Genomic DNA, 17416 nt, shown 5'->3' with positions numbered 1-17416 from the left:
TCGTTTTTGAGAAAATTATGAAACAAATCTATTTAGTGTTTGGTAGAAGACAACTGACTGACCCTGAGAATGGCAGTCGCTCGTGAAAGCCCGATTCTTACATCATCGCACGGCAGTGTCAATTGCAAAAGATTGCAGGCCTACAAGCTCAAAATGTGTCACATACAGTACATGACCCGCTGCGAGCTTGTACTTGCATTTTCGGCAAGCGCCGCAGTCCTGCGTCAAAGCAGAAATTTGGCTTAAGCCACTGTTGCAGTACAACCCATTTGTTTCCCAATAAAACACTTCCCATGTTGCGGAGGAGGGGACAGACGGACAGCTCTGTCTCCCAGACACATGCTTAATTTACACGCGGTCATATAAGGTGGCTCCCTGAAAATAGCCCTTTTACAAGGTCGCAAAGGCAACACGATGTGAGCTTGCAGATCGGCTATTTTTGGCGAGTGACACCATCATACGACGGCACATAAATCAGGTTTCACTGACATTGACAGACAGGGATAACCAGCGAGAACTGTCCCCCACAGTGATAAACGAGAGAGAGTAGTGGTGTTGGAACTGAAGGGAGAGTGTCAGCACATTTCTGTTTATTTCCAGCAACAAAGGTGAGAGCGTGTGAGCAGGAGTGAGGGACGGATATCGGCTCGTGCACAGTTTCCAGTTAGGCTGTGTGAGTGCATTTTTTGTGCTGTGAGTGAATATGTCTATATTGTTTGTGTTTTGCGAAAGTGTTCCTTAATGTGTTGCAAATGTTCTATACGTAAAACAGCATGTTGAAAGAGAGCTTTTGCAAGTGTACATGGAACTGGTGTGTGTGTGTGTGTGTGTCTTTTGTCAGTCAGTGTAAGTGATGGCGGCCAGACACCAGTTTTAATTGTGTTAGTCCGTGAACCAGACCAAAGTAGTACATTCATGAAACTGGTTAAAAACACAAGACAAAAATATCAGCAAGTTAGTAAAATTTCTTACTAAGAATGTTTTATTAAAATAAATGCCAAGAGGTTAATAAGAAAAAAAAAAGAAAAATAATAAAAAATAACAGCATACACCATGAAAACTAAATGCAAGCATGTAAAAATACTTATGACAAGGAAACTAATAAAGTCGCTAATGAGTTAAACAAGCTAGGTTTTTGGCAAGAAAAACAAAATATAACTAGGAAAGGCAACACTCCCCACAAGAGACAGTTTTGAAGATGTAAGAGAGAGGGGTAGTGTAGGGGAGAGAGGAGAGGGGGCATTTAGAAAAAAGGGAAAAAAGGAAAATAAAAGTTGCAGTGGATTTCATCAAAAACTAAAGAATAAAGGAGTCAGAAAAATGATTTATAATATACATATAAAATGAGATTAGAAAAATACATTATAAACCTGTAACAATGGCTGTTAATTACATTATCATACATGTAGTAGGCAGGCCAGAGAGAGTACGGTAGGTATAGAGTTCACCATTCACCTGATGGGACGTTAATCCAGCCTTTTACAATGACACAGCACGTTGTAACATTGCAGAGGGAATTTTCTTAATACTGTCAAATGCTGAATTGTCATCTCTTGCTCCACTTTTTAATATTGCATTTCTCTCTCTTTTTTTCTTTTTTTCAAAATAGATAACACTGAAAAAACAAATTCATTTGACCTCTTGGTGTAACAGCAAGATGGAGGAAATCTTAACAGAACAGACTGCCAGGGGTGGTTGTCAGGACCTAGGAATTCCTTCAATTGATCTTATCTGCTTTTTTCTTTTTTTCTTGTTGTTCGCTTTTAAGGAGGAAAAGAAATCAGTAGTTTCAACAACTGAAAACTCTTTGGTTGTGAGATGGAGCTGGTTACGGGCTTGATTCAATAGCCAGCAGCTTGGTTGCCAATGATTAAAATCATACGATTATGTTAAAGATTTGGGAATTGTATTGTCAATGGTATTATAGAGAAACATTGGCACTGATTGGATTGCTTTCAGTTTCCAGCTTTTGAAACAAACAAGAGGCATTCCCCCAGTTGGACGAACCCACCCCATTAAAATCAATTTCCTTGAACTGATTCTTTTTACTTTCAGCTTACGATCAAAGCACGTTCTGGCAGACTACTGCGTTGCTATTGGCAGTTCAATTTGTTCTTGGAAGAGTAAGTCACAGTCACACCACACACACACACACACACACACACACACACACACACACTCACGCACACACACACACAGAAAAAAATCTAAAGTATAATAAAATCGTTACAAACCAAAAACACAGGAAATAAAAAGTGAACAACGGTTGCTCAAATGGCTGAGTAAAGGGCAGATAAGGAAAGAAATTATTTCTTTTTCAAAAATCAAAATAAATTTCAGGAAGACAAAACCATGGCACATGTTTAGCTGGTCAAACGACTGCTATTCTTTTTGCATAGAATAACTATGGTAGCCCTGCAACATGGCAAGAGCTACCCTGCTCAAATCTTAGGAGTGCGTACCCACTTAGCCATTCCTAACTGCGCCATCCCGGTTGGTGCTGGATATTATTGAACATAATCTTAATACTTGGAAAACATAAACGACCGTCGATAAGGCACTTTGATTTCTAGACTCTTTTTTTTTTTTAAACTTCTCTGGATGTTTGTCCAACTCTCTCAGCACAACCTCAATCTTATAACATCCCTATAGAGTTATCACTGTTTTGGTCTTCATTTTCCTAGCCAATAATAGCCATGGTAACACAGCGTTCTTCCTAACACCCTCCCTCCCCCAAAATACTGTTTTAAACTCCCCCCACTTTTTTTTTCTCTTTTTCATATTTTTTAACTGCAAGTTTGAGTATAAAAAGCTAAAATTGCCAAAAATATATTTTCTTTTGTCTTCTCCAGCACCCTGTAAAATTGTCTAATTTTGTTCTCTTCTGTATTTATATATGCAATGACAGGTATCTACATTATATATATATATATATATATATATATATATATATATATATATATCAGGTATGTATAAAGCAATTTGAACAGGCAGGCATGGCTTTCACATCCTATTTTTTTTCTTGAGAAAATACTTAAAAATAAAAGCCCACAGGCTCAGGAGCTGGAATAGCATCACGCGTAGGGAGTGACACATTGTGGATGCGCTTTTACTTTGAAATGATTTGTCAAGCGTGACAAAAAACAAAGTTAACTGATTAATAAAAGTGACTAAAATGTATTTCTCTCATTTGCAGGTCAACTTGTTATCATGCCAACCTGATTATTGTGAAAAGGTTAAAAATTAAGTCAAACACACAAAACACCAATTGGCCAAATGCTGAGATGCAAAAACAACAAAAGAGAGAAAATCAAAACAAAAAGTCCAAACAACAAAAAGGCAGAAAATAAAGAGAGGAAAGCATGAATGTGCAAAACCTCCCTGCCCAGTAATGTACTGTATAGTATCTTGAGTTAAGCCCAATATAGATTCTGTTGTACGGCCCAGTAATGTACTGTATAGCATCTTGAGTTAAGCCCAATATATATTCTGTTGTACGGCCCAAAATTGCCGATCTGCAAGCTTACCATGCATCAAGGCTGCAACACGTTGTAGATCGACTATTTCTGGCTTTGTGACACCACTGTACGGAGCATAAATTAAGCGTTAGTGTTAATTGTCGGTGTGTCACTTCTTGGGAAAGCTAGAGCACTGACGAGAGAACAATCTTCATCTAAAATGATCGGCTGTCTTTTTCCAGCTCAATGCAGGCACAACTTCACACCCTTTCCAAACTCTAAAATTACCAAGAGAGCCCTCTGCAAGTTATAGATATAATTCAATAGGTAACCCTTTGGCTAAATATGCACGCTAAATACTTTTTTTTTTGTCTTTTAGATCACAGCTCATAATGCATTGAGATATTTTTGACTAAATACATCAGGCACTGAATAATGGATGCAGTGTGGGGTGGGGGGCATAGTCATGGTCAGTAGCTAGCAGGTTATATGTACTGTTCCAATGTCCCCAAAACAGCAACACGTCCTACGTTCGAAATAGTATTAATAAAAAGATGGACTCCTCATCCCAAATCTTTCCCTGCCCATCCTGGCCTTTCCTAGCCACTTCCAAGTTTCATCTACCTGGCCTGACGAAATTCTCTCACATAAGCTTGAATTTTCTCAGATCTAATAACCTGTGTTTTTTTCCTTCTCGCTAGTTCTTCAAAACAACGCTAATTAGTGAGATGTGAATAACAGAGGCATTGAAATTAAAGTGAAGAAAAATGACTCAAAAGAGAGAGAGAAACAAACACAGAAATCATAAAAAGTTCCATTTGCATCAATTTAGCCATGCATTTAAAAAAAAAACAGACAGCTGTTTTCAGCAGCACACCCAGAATGTGTCGGCTCATAATTATGTTTCAGAGCTCAATAACATCACTACTGTACATTAAAATGACAAGACAAATATTAAACAAAGTTGGTGTGAGTGTTCTCTTTCCTTCCATTTCTTTTTCTTAATAAGCAGGTGTTGGACCAGAGTGGAAGGTGGGAGGGGCGCTGAGGAGTTTTTTTAATTGTTATTTCTTGTTTGTTTTTTAGGAAACAGGGTTACACATTAGAGGGGAGTTATGTCATCATTATGAGACAGCATGGTTTTTGGGGTTCGGCTCCCATTTATAGCATTAATTTATATGGATGAGGTCACCAAATCACAACATTCTAGAAGTAGGGGATTTTGAGAGGAGGGGGAGGTTAGAGGGTGGGTTTGGGCGGGGGTCTTTATTGCTATATAATTCAGTGCAGATTCATGAGTCAAAAACAAACATCCACCCAGGATATGATTCATGAAGAAAAAGAAAGAGAAAGAATGGGAATTAAACTCAACAGAGAAAAATAAAACAAATGAAGATCACAACTTGTCAGGTTTTTTCGTTGTGTCTCTATGAAGGTTCTGTGTTCATTTCTTTTTTTTGTCGTCGTTTTTTCGTCAAAACAGGTTAGGGTAACTGTACGGGGCAGGCACCTCTCTCTCTTTCTCCCTTTCTTTCACACTTGCGTCCGAGAGGCTAGCAAAAGGCAATTACCAGTTAACTGATCAGCAGGCAGGCTTGGGGCAGCTCGTCATTGGGTGAAGAGGTCAGAGGTCAGAAGGTCATGTGTTAGTTGCCGGTGGCGGCTAGGTGGTTAGAAACAAAAAACAAAAACAAACAGAAAAAAAAGATAGAAAGGATATTAGTGTCAGCAAGAAGAGACTGGAATGACATCATTTTAACAATAAAATGAATGCAATCTCTTAATGTGGCTCCCCCTTCTATTAGCTATTGTCTCCCGCCTAAAAGAGACAAACCCTGCCTACGTCTGGTTTTAATCATGACGCCGTAGGCTATTATCATGACCCCACAACTACTAAGCCCCCACCCTCAATCAGTTTGCTAAGGTGGGTTTCATTCAAGCGCTACATTATTGCCCCCAAGTACCAACAAACAGAAGCAAAGAGGTGTCACAAAACGGAGGGACAGACAAATAAAATAGTACATAAATCTAGTGTTTTAGTTTCTTTCGAGTTGGAATGCAAGTTACGCACAGTGTGATTAGTGGTAAGGAGGACTTGGAGGTAACTAATGTTATGCAATGGGTAACAGTGACTAGGTGTTATGAATATGTGCAATGAATAGATGAATCGCTGTTTTCGATTCTCTCTTTATTTATATATAAGTATATTTATATATTTTATAATGTATATACAGGAGCATAAATACATTTGCTATAAAATGTTCAAATATAAAATGACAGTACCTCGTGTACAACTGAAAAAGCATAAAAAATATTTTGTCTGGATTCCTATTTAATATATATATTTTAATACACTGGAGAGAATTGCAAGCTACTTCAGCTTATGTCTGTGCGTGTGTTTGTCTTCCATAGCAAAAATAAAATCCATAAAATGGAAAATGCAAACTCAGAGGCAAGACAAAAATGAACACAAGGCAGCAGATAGGCTAGTAAAATCCTCTGTATTAATTTATCCAGCTGTACTCCTCCCTGAGTTACAGAGAGTAGTACTAATGTAGCCAAATGGACCCTTACGCATCCCCTTGGATCCCCAAATGGACCCTTACGTGTCGATGTGGGTACATTTGTGCCCTCTTAGAGTTAAATGAACACTGAGGATTTCACCGTGTACTGGTGTTCTTGCCCTACTCTGGGTTTCCTCTCTAAGCTGTACAATGTTCAGCTGCTTCACTCCAGCGCTCCTTATGAGCGGAGGAGATAAATCATGTATGGAAACAGAGTCTGCCCTCTTTTAGGCTCTAATCTCACATCAGAGGAATGTCATAAAATAGCTTAAACACTACCTGTGTAGGTGCTACCTGTCCTGGGCCCACTACCATGCACAACCAATGCTTTTTAAGATCACTTTTGCTGAGCTTCAAAATGTATACACTTCTAATCTATCTAGACGAAACACTGTAATGTAAACAACATGTGCATACCACAGTCAACCATTTAGCTGGTGTGCGGATGTATGGGGTAGGAAAGGTGGTGGTAGGAAGAAATAATAATAATAATAATAATAATAATAATAAAACACGACAATATAAATTCCTGACTAAGGCATCATCAAGGCATTAAACAGAGCATTGCAATACAAGTCAATAGCAGAGTGTGTCTTAAAGAGACTAAACTGACCTCTGTCAGCGGTCACAATCCTTTGGTAAGGATGGACCCGCGTGTCATGCCGTCTCACTTTAGTAGCCATTGCACCTAGATCGCAACAGGTCCACAAGGTTAGAAACCATTCACTTTGAGGGAGAGAAAAGCCTGACTTATACTTCATCGCACGGCAGTGTCACATGCAGAAATTTGCAATTTTGCAAGCTTGTAGATCTGACATTTTCAGCACGTGACACCGATATACGACGTCATATAAATTCAGTAAAACAGTCATCTTTTACAGTAATCACATTCACATTTCTTTTTAACCACGTCATTTATACTGCTCGGCTTATACAATAATACACAGGACAATAACAATAACATTATACAGAATATAATACATAGACACGATACAGACATCTTTTTTTACGGCTAAAAATGTGGTAGAAAAGAAATATAATACACTTTTTTTAACTTGGTATTTAGAAATGTATAACTTAAGGTAACAACAATTCCACAGTGCTCAGGGTTGTTCAGAGATTTGGGCGGGTGGGTGAGTGGGTGGGGCAGGTAAAAGGCTCTCATAGAGTGATGCTTCCTGTTGTGTGGATCCAGAGGGGGGGGCTGAGGAACATTTAGGTGAAGTCCACTTATTTAAACTAATAAAAAACACTTGAACCCCAGCAGCCATATTCTGGTGGCAATGTGGATGCTGGACACTTGGATAAGTACTCCAATATGTAAAAGCCAAAAGTATCTTTGCCGAAGAGAATTGGTGTAGAGGGAAAAAAGTACAGAGCCAACTCGGGTCTAATTTACTAAGCCTATAAGTGGCTAAACAGAGCCAGACTCTGCCTGCCTGCCTCTTTAGCACCATCTACCACTCCCTGTCAAATCCTAATCTGCCATTTCACCAGTTCTTAAATTCCTATGATGATCGTTTGCTTGCTGATGGCCGAGGAAGTCATTTAGCAAATGCAATTTGTTACAAATTACTTTTATGTGGCATCTTTCTGTGGCAAAACAAAACCATAATGTGTCAACACTTCTGTAGGCTATAGGTTCCTGTAATGGGTGCCTGCCGTCGCATAAAATGTATATCTTAAAGGCTGAGATAGCAGAGATATGAAAAATGGAGAAGGCAAAGCTCTAATGCGATGGCTCACTATGAAAAAACAAAAACTAAGTGTTGCAAAAAGCTATCAAAAGAACTCTGGAGTCTGCACAGCAGGTTGCCATTCTAGCACTCTGTAGGTCATATCCCTCCAGCTTTTATGCAACAGCGTCAATATTTTAGATTTGGTTTTGCTGCCAGGAAGGATGGCCCTTGTCGGCTCTGGTACGGGGCCAAGGATTGAAGAGAGATGTGGCTACTGCCATATTTCTCCTCTCTTCATTACAGTGAAAGCCTTTAGAAAGATTTGTGTGCGGAGCCTTCATTGGCTAAATGGTGGGCAGGGCCATTGGACCCGTAACACGGGTCACTGTGACGACGCCCCAATGCAGCAGAGCAAAAACTACACTCAGTACTTGACGCAGTACGGGAAAGGGGAAAAGAAAAGATAAATAAAAAGGTGAGCCCCTTTTGAAAGAAGTTGAAAGAGTGAGTTAGTTTGAAAAGGTTTTATTCTGGAGTTGTGAGGGGAAAACCATGTGTACAAGCTTTGACTGACTTGACTACAGAGCCACCTCCATGCTACTCTGAAGCAGGAGATGGCATGACGTTTCGTTGGACTTGCTGCAGCCCAGCCTATGTACAGTAGCAAATACATATCAGAAAATATTGGGTTGCGCTTTTGGAGGCGAGTGTAGTGTAGTTGCTTATTTGGGCTTCCTTCCAAATTTTTTAAGTACTCATGTAGCCTAGTCACTTAATTTGGGCTTGTTTTCATAGACATGGTTGCCAGTTGTGTAAGCATGTAAGCACGCATGCATGCACGCACATGTGTGTGTGTTCCACTGGGGCCTTCTGTTGCTCAAGGCACCAATCGATGGCGTGAGTAAATAAAATGCACTAAGCTGGTGTAACCCTGCGAGTTAAAGAGAGAAAAGCCAGTCAGCTGCTCTTCTCTGTTCCAACACACACACACACACACACACACAATAGGGGAATAGCACTTTGTGTGTCCGATGGTACAGTCCGCACCTGAGGCACAACACACCGTTAAAGGGAGGGGAACACCCACCGATAAAGGCATCTTGTTTGCGTTGCATGTACATCTGGTACAATTTAACAGGATTATCATGCAGACATGACCATTGTTGATCTGTCTATATATATTGTATATATCTATATATACACACACACACACACACACATACACACACATACACACACAAATATATACTGTATATGTGGTCAGCTATATATCTCTCTTTGGTATGTGTTAAGTTTAAAGCACTGTGGAGCATTCGTTTGACATTAAGCGTACGCTTGACATACAAACTAAGGGGGAATGTCAGGTATTAGCGCTGGGGCTAGAGTTCAATAGGGGTGAAACTAAGACAGTGAGGCATAGAGGCTGGCAGGGGAAAAGAATAAGGAATTTAATGAACATCCCCAACAGGAGAGGAGGGGGGGGGGGGGGGGAGAGAGAGAGAGAGAGAGAGAGAGAGAGAGAGAGAGAGAGAGAGAGAGAGAGAGAGAGAGAGAGAGAGAGGACTTTCTGCAGGCATCAAGGCCTGCCTGCAGAGGACAGCACAAAGGAATGATTTCAAAAGCTTCAGAAATCCGAGGGGATCTAGCAGCAGACTGGATATGCCTCCAGGCCAGTGCATGAAAGGGTTAGAGTGCAGGCAGTGGTGTGCGCATGCACACATGCGTGCATGTGAGCGCGTCTCCTATCAGTGTGCCCGCTGCGGATCGAGGCGCTTCCTCTCGATGTGAACCTTGCAGAGCAGAACCATCCTGAGAGTGTTGACTGTTAACTGGGGAAGTGAAACGCTTACAAACAGCCTAGTTTTAAGACCTTGAATGAACAAAAAATTATAATATCCTTCGCCCCCTCCCTTTGTCTTTGTCCGTGACCACCAACCACCACCATCACCTCCACCCTTGTGAGTTTGTCTTTTTTTTTGTTTTGTTGTGTTTTTCACTCTTCAGGTGGACACGACATATTTACCTTTCATAAAGTCCTGACTGTGGCTCATGGAAGCCGCGTCCAGCATCCCAGCCCCGGCGTAAAACAAGCCTTCCTGTCCTGGCTGGGAAAAGCCTGCGGCTGCTGCACCCATGCTGCCCCAGGGCCTCTTACCTAGAACCCCACTGTGCTCGATGGGGTACTCCAGCAGAGAGGTGGGTGCCAGGGCGTAGGGGTAGTCGTAAGGGGAGGTGTAGATGAGCCCGCCCTCGGGGCCGGGAGGCATCAGGGCGGGCGTGCCATTGGGCATCATTGCTGCCATCTGCGCGGGCCGGATGATGTTCATGATGGGGCCGCCGCCGGGCGTCGGGGGCCGCATGTGCGCCTGTGGAGGCAAGACTTGGCCCGGGGGGCCCGCTATGAGGCGCTGGCCCTGGGCGGCCGCTGCCGCTGCTGCAAGAGAAAACGCAAGGGGGGCTGCCATAAGCCAGAGAGTGAAGGACAGCGGAGAGGGAGAGGGCGAGAGAGAGAGAGCGAGAGACAAAAGACAAAGTGTGGTGGTGGTGCAGTTGATTATAATTACAGGTGAGGAGGAAAATAGCGAGAGGGAAAATACAAAAGCAGGAAGGAGGAGGAGTGGCAGGGAGAACAGGGGAAGAGGAGCAAAAAGGGAAATTAATCCATGCAAATGATCACAGTGTTGACCCACAGAAGCCACAATCTGCTGCAAAATGACATAACAAAAAAACCCTTACACCCAAAAACACAAAAAGCATACAATGCAGCAACTGCAATCATCCCAATGCAAGGCTAAAATTCAAGCATACCAATCACCATGGCAACTAAGACTACACATAAATGTATTGCAGTAATAGCAGTATGTGATCAAACAGGTTTCACAACACATGGGAGGAGGACAAACAGAAATGGATCAATTCACCATAAAGAGGAGAGCTGGGATCACACATCAGGGTATTGGAATTTGATATGTGGTCATAATGCGGATGTGTCATTCTTAAGTTGTTAGCCATTTCAGTAAACGTTACTCCTCTCGATGGCCAGCAGTCCATTTCTGTTCGGGAAACACAAATAAAATGCATTTCCAAATGGTGTTTGCATTTCGTCGCTGTCAGGCAGAAACCTTGGATCTCCATATTTCAACATTTATTTGTCTTCCATAAATTAATTCGCAATTTACATTCCATAAATACAGGCACCAGGTTCAAAGTGGTTTACGTCTGTATTTGGGATTTATACATTTTAAGCAATGAAAAATATGACTAAATACTTGTACATTGGATCTATTGCAACACAGGATAATTCTATTATTTCCATAAAAAGTTATAGTTGTGGACATACAAGGTTATTTTGCCCAACAGGAATGATTTACGACACATGCGCATACCCAAAAGGTTGCCAGAACGAATGGTTCACACAGTAGATAATACAATGTAATTACAATGGTCAAGTAATGGGCTAAATAATTCATCCTAAATTGCTCAGGTCTATACTTATACAATTAGACAGCCAATTGAGTTTCGCAGCTTTATTTCATATTCATAAACTTGAACCATGGCATCTCTAAAAAAAACTAAAATTAAATGTATTATCATTAAAAACAAGTAAACAACACAGAGCAAAGGTCCCAATAACACCACCAAGCAGCCACCAAAGACGGAGGCTAAGGGCCTAGCATTGGGCATAGCATTGGGCATAGCAGTGGCAGCCATTTTCTGGTTCTGTCCTTCCAGAACCCATTCATCTTTCCCCATAGATTTCCAAAAATATTTATAGCAATTATTTTAAGCTTAGAATCAATAAAGCCATCCATGATCCTAGTGAATCATGACCAAGGCAGACACAAAGTGAATGGGGTCTGGATTGATGGAACCAGAAAATGGCAGCCACTGCTATGCCCCATGGGCTATGCATTTACACAGAGGGACCAATACAAGGAAACAACATATGTGCGTGGTCCAGAGACCAGAGCAGTGTGGATGCGTGAGCTACAGTGTACAGCTACGGTCATGCAGAGACAAGCGAGTGGGATTCATCATTCTGCAGTGCACTGAATGCATAGAGGGTATACCCATCTTAGGAGTGACGCAGAGCAATTGCATTTGGATGGCAGGGGAAGGGGATGGATGGATGAAGGGACGTATGAAGAGAGAGAGAGATAGAGAGATAGCAAAGGGCGAGATTGAGGCTGTGCTGCGTGTGTTCTTCTTTGTTTGGGTGAGTGGACACAGGAAGCGTTTGTATCGTTTCCGAGAATAGCTTCATGATGTTGTGTGTATGCATCGTTTCCGAGAATAGCTTCATGATGTTGTGTGTATGTATCGTTTCCGAGAATAGCTTTATGATGTTGTGTGTATGCATCGTTTCCGAGAATAGCTTCATGATGTTGTGTGTATGCATCGTTTCCGAGAATAGCTTCATGATGTTGTGTGTATGTATCGTTTCCGAGAATAGCTTCATGATGTTGTGTGTATGCATCGTTTCCGAGAATAGCTTCATGATGTTGTGTGTATGCATCGTTTCCGAGAATAGCTTCATGATGTTGTGTGTATGCATCGTTTCCGAGAATAGCTTTATGATGTTGTGTGTATGCATCGTTTCCGAGAATAGCTTTATGATGTTGTGTGTATGTATCGTTTCCGAGAATAGCTTCATGATGTTGTGTGTATGCATCGTTTCCGAGAATAGCTTCATGATGTTGTGTGTATGCATCGTTTCCGAGAATAGCTTTATGATGTTGTGTGTATGCAGTAATATCAGTAAAGCTTGTGCTAGCACAGTTAGTGATCGAATGTCTCTTATTTGGCATTTCATCTTCAATTTGGTCAGTGAGGTTAACAGATTAGACGTGTGGTGTGTAATCTACATTTGTATGGTCCTGCTTAGATACGTGTGTGCAATATGCATGTGTGCGTGCTTACGTGTCTTGATGTTGGTGTCTCTGTATGTCCCGTTGAGAATCGCCAGCTCCATCAGCTGCATCTTCTTCAAATTATCCTCTCCCTCCGCCTGGAAGACAAAAAAAACAAAAAAAACAACTATAAAGATACATGTACATTAACAAACCACATGCTAATTACATACCAGTTAAGAAGTCAACCCCCCCCCTTCCCAGCCCATTGGAGACAATCAGTGTTGAGCGTTGTGGGAAAGGGGACAGAGATGCGGCTAAACCCTTTGGTCTGTTCTCTACAAACACCAGTTGCACAGGGGTGAGATGTTGCGTTGTTTGGGGCCTCGGGCGAAAACAAGAGATGGCGATAAGCAGAAGCAGTGCCTCCATGGCAGAGTGCTTTCCGCTGTCGCTAAACCGCTGACAGACGTTAAGAAGCGAGAATGCATATTCATAATCCATATCAAGACGATAATTGCTGTAATTTTCCTTTGTTCCCTTGCGCGCAATCAAATGCGCAATAACCACCCCGGCTAATGAAAGTCCCGTCAATTAATGTTTGGATAAATAAATACAAAAGCAGCAGCCACCATCATTATCACCAAATTAGGGGACAGAAATTATTCACAGAAAGCAATTAAGATAGTACCCCTCCTCCCACTCACATCCCATTCATCCATCCATCTACACAACCCCCCCCCCCCCCCCCCACCCCCCCCTCACTTCCTCTCCCCACCCGCTCCATTTCCCCTGAAGCTGGCGAGCACTCAATAACCATGACAACGCTAAAGCCCCAGTGATTTTCCAGGTAATACATCATAATTTAAGCAGGTCCTTGTGTGTTAGCCACTCTGCAATCTGAAGGGCAGAGACAAAAAGATGGACAGACAGACAGACACGGCCTTTTTACTTAAATGCTAAGTTATTACAGTGAGCTTGGCAGGGGCTTTGGTTTGCTACAAGGTGAGACAATGTTTAGGAGACTTGTTCATACGCAGAGTTACATGCATACACACTAAAGCAGTGGTTCCCATCTTTTTCTGTATCATGGCCCACTAGGGGTCCACCACTCTGACCACTTGGGTTGGGCCACATGCATGTTTAATTTAATGACCAATCAATCGATTGTGTTTGTGTTGCACCTTGGATCAATGAAACTAACATTACTGTACAGTAGTTACTATTTTGATGTTGTGGGGTAAGTACTGGGAGCTGATGGTAGGTGTTGCGCTCCACCTCCGCAATCCATCTCTCAGAGGTCTAGCGCATTGAAACGGGGATAGACTCCCGCACCCTGGCTGATACCGACAATAAGCCTCTCAGACTTGCGTAGTCATTGTTTATCGGTATCATTTAACGCTTGATAAAATGTTAGTGTTTTGTAAATTAATTGCAATATGCCACCAGCACAGGTTGGGCACGCATACTTTGATGTGTGTGTGTTGGAGAAATTCACAGTTCAGCAGCAGTGCCTTCCTATTCAGGAGGCAACGCAAGAAAGATGTTCAGAGTTAAGCCCTCCCCTGAGATTCCTCTTCAAGGTATAGACCGTCTGTGGTGTGTGTGTGAGTGTGAGTGTGAGTGTGAGTGTGAGTGAGAGAGAGAGAGAGAGAGAGAGAGAGAGAGAGAGAGCGTGTGAGAGAGAGACAGAGACAGCAAGAGAAAGGGGTCCGTTGAGCACTAGAAAAAGTGAGAGTCAGATAAAGAGTAAGGCTAGAGCTCCACAGTAGACCGGTGTGTGTACAAGTGCGTACATGTGTGTAGATGTGTCAGGTTAGTGCACTTCACAGCTCCCACTTAAGGTGAGGAATCTCTCTCGCTCTTCCCTTTCTTCTACTAAGGACAGTGTTAAAGCATTGAAGTGGCAAACATATACAGTATATATATATATATATATATATATATACATATAACATATACAGTATATATATATATATATATATATACATATAACATATACAGTATGTCCAAAGTCACAGCATTTGCCCCTGCTATTAGTAAATGCACCAGTCAGTGGATTTATTACTCATTGTGGTTTCCCAAATATCAACCCAAAAGTGATCACACACACACACACACACACACACACACACACACACACACACACACACACAGGTCTCCACCAGGGCAGGTTGTGGCCTCCTGGTGGCGCTATAATAGGCCAATGTGAACGGACGCACACACTCACACACTCACACACGGACGGAGTGCAAAACATACTCTCTCCCCATGCCTTCGGCCTGGTGGAGACAATAAGCACCACTTGCCCTGCTGAGCTGTGACGAGCACACAAGGCTAATTAAACACGACCCGAGTCCCTGGCTAACAAGGCTACAAGGCTAGCAAGCTAACCCATCCCAAAGGAGAGGTAAAAAAAAACTGCACAGTGCACACACAAAATATATATATACTGTATACATAATTTAGAACACAAAACCACAACGTACCCGTTACAAGCCTCTATTGCATGTTTGTTGCAGTTGCGGAGTTAAATGAAACCCACAACCATGCACAGGTCTACAGAGCTACATAATGCTAAAGAAAACAAAAAGACTAAACAGACAAACAAACAGCAGATGAATGACTTGACATCAAGGGCAGAGACAGATTTTGTTTCTATTCCTGCTCCCGTCGGTCTACAGTGCATCGCTCTTCTACCCCTCCCTCTACCATCCCTCCCTCGGTCTCGCACTCTCCCAAAACTGTGTCAGTGGTTCTTTGGAAGTCAGCCAAATCTGAGAAATGACTGAAGGGAGGAGAAAATTCACAAAATAAACATGAATCCACTAGCTATACATCGTGGGGAGGTGGCTGACAACATGTCAAATGATGCCCTTCTATCCTGTATGCAGAGCTATAGAAACCATAGCAGTTATTATACCCATTGGGTGGTTTAACATGGATCATAATATCTAGCAGCTCTGTCCAGAACTCCAGTGGGATACCTAACGCTTGCCAATAGTAATGTCCGCACCAGGTTCCAATTTAGTGCTAATCAATCCCTCTTTTTTTAAGTGCACAGTGCACACAAACCCCTTCAATTACTTAAAGGGATATTTCACTGTCAAACATGTTTTGAAAGTGAAATCACTATTAAGATAATAGTAATAGAAAATACAGCAGTTCTCACAATGAGTTGGGATGTGTTGAGCCTGTAGATTGGCTATTTTCATATAAATCAAGCTTTTCATAGTATAGAATAGACACTGTAGGAGTAGGTAGTCAGTGCAAAACTGCAAACTGCAGCATAGAAGCTGGGCTATGTTGGACTGAAACTGAATAACTTTTGCCAAGTAGCGACATGTGGACGCAGAGCTTTTAAAAATACACAGAGAACAGTGGATTCAAGTTGTGGAAGTAAGCGATTTGTGGGGGAGGAAGAGGAGAGGGGGATGTCCTTGACAAGCCCATGCTGTGTGTGTGTGTGTGTGGTGTGTGTGTGTGTGTGTGTGTGTGTGTGTGTGTGTGTGTGTGTGTGTGTGTGTGTGTGGGGGGGGGGTCTAGCTGTCCATTGTTCAGAAGCAGTATTATGCTGGGATGAGTGTGAGAGCTGCCTGGTGTCACTGTGTTCTTGTGTATGTTTCCGTGTGTGAGAGTGTGTGCGCGCGTGTGATGTATGATGATGGATCTAGAGGGGTGGGGGGGTTAAATGGGCGCTGGGGAAGAGCGTGCCATCATCCATCCACCTCTGCATAGGTGGCACAGCGCCTGTTGAGACCAGAACGAGGCAAAATAGAGGGCAGCGAGAGGGGAAGAGCACAGATGCTGCTGCAGCTAGGATGAGCCGTGTACTTGTGTGTGTGCGTGCGACGGCGTGCGTGTTCTCTCTCCGTTCCCGCTGATACAGCGCCATCCCATCAGTACACGCAGTTTGTTAGGCAGATCCCACACAGCCAGGGAGATCATTGCTCTTTTACAACCATTTCTCCGTCCAGTATGTCCAGCATGTACCTGCGTTAGTCCCTTCATTTGGTGGATAGGAAGTGTTCGGGTTGTGCTGAATGACGATGACTATCCCAACATGTTCTTTGGCCGTTCACCAGTAAACAAAAATGTGTACTGTAGTAAATGTGTCATTTCTGAAACTAGTGCAGTGCTCATTGTCTGTGAACTCAGAGGCCAGTCTATGACTGGTTTGTAGTGTGACATCAGTCTCCTCCATATGTTGGCATATTGAAGAGGCACACACACACACACTAGAGATGCCGCGATCCGATTGGTTATGGGGACGATATCAGCCAAAACGTGATTGGGATCTGATCTGACTACAGCGACTCCGCTTCAGTACTTCATTCCATCCAGCATGCAGCAGTAACATGCAATGATCAGTGTTACTGCTAGTGCTACTAGCAGGCTATGCTAGCAGACAGCTAGCTAGCCAGCCAGCAGGCAGGCAGAAGTGGTACGCAGCTCGCTTGAGTGGCAGTACAAGCTCGAGCGCAGAGCAGAGCAAGCAGCAATGTCAGCCGTATGGGAGTATTATACATTAGAAAATTAAAAAGACATAACAGCCGAGTGCAAAACTTGCCAAAATAAAGCGCTTGATTCCCCAATCCCCACCCTGGCAGGCAGCAACAGCAGCAAAGTTCACCAAGGACAGGCTGACAGCTGAGCATGCCGAAATGCTCATCTTCTTAAAAAATAATCTCCCCAACAGTTTTGGTTGACAAAGTGTTATTGGTTACAATGTGGAACACGGACAGACAATGTGCAGTGGACAGTGGGATCAGGGCAGGGGTCTAAATGATGGATAGGAACCCAAATGGACCCAACTCAACCTCCAGTGTAAACGGAAGTCCTGAACAGGCAGACCATCATCAAGC

The 17416-nt window shown here is 42.6% G+C and overlaps 1 protein-coding gene across 5 annotated transcripts; it reads right to left on the bottom strand.

The window, feature by feature from the left end:
• Positions 1 to 947: 947 nt before the first annotated feature.
• qkia (QKI, KH domain containing, RNA binding a) lies at positions 948 to 12704 on the bottom strand. Of its 5 annotated transcripts, XM_080783934.1 has the most exons (5): positions 12622 to 12704; positions 10623 to 10754; positions 9725 to 10159; positions 6636 to 6710; positions 948 to 5121 (listed from the first exon to the last, which is right to left on the bottom strand). In XM_080783934.1, the coding sequence occupies exons 1-5, from the start codon at positions 12680 to 12682 to the stop codon at positions 5105 to 5107; spliced, it is 720 nt and encodes a 239-aa protein (XP_080640060.1). In that variant the 5' UTR covers positions 12683 to 12704; the 3' UTR covers positions 948 to 5104. The 5 variants fall into 5 exon arrangements, with proteins under 5 accessions (XP_080640060.1, XP_080640058.1, XP_080640059.1 ...); XM_080783932.1 differs by lacking the exon at positions 948 to 5121 and having other exon boundaries at positions 5135 to 6710; XM_080783933.1 differs by lacking the exon at positions 948 to 5121 and having other exon boundaries at positions 5135 to 6710; positions 9725 to 10135.
• Positions 12705 to 17416: the final 4712 nt, after the last annotated feature.

The sequence above is a fragment of the Protomyctophum bolini genome, assembly GCF_963924005.1.
Source record: "Protomyctophum bolini genome assembly, chromosome: 15".
Classification (NCBI taxonomy): domain Eukaryota; kingdom Metazoa; phylum Chordata; class Actinopteri; order Myctophiformes; family Myctophidae; genus Protomyctophum; species Protomyctophum bolini.
The sequence above is the reverse complement of the archived record's forward strand: the minus strand, read 5'-3'. Positions and strand labels throughout refer to the sequence as shown.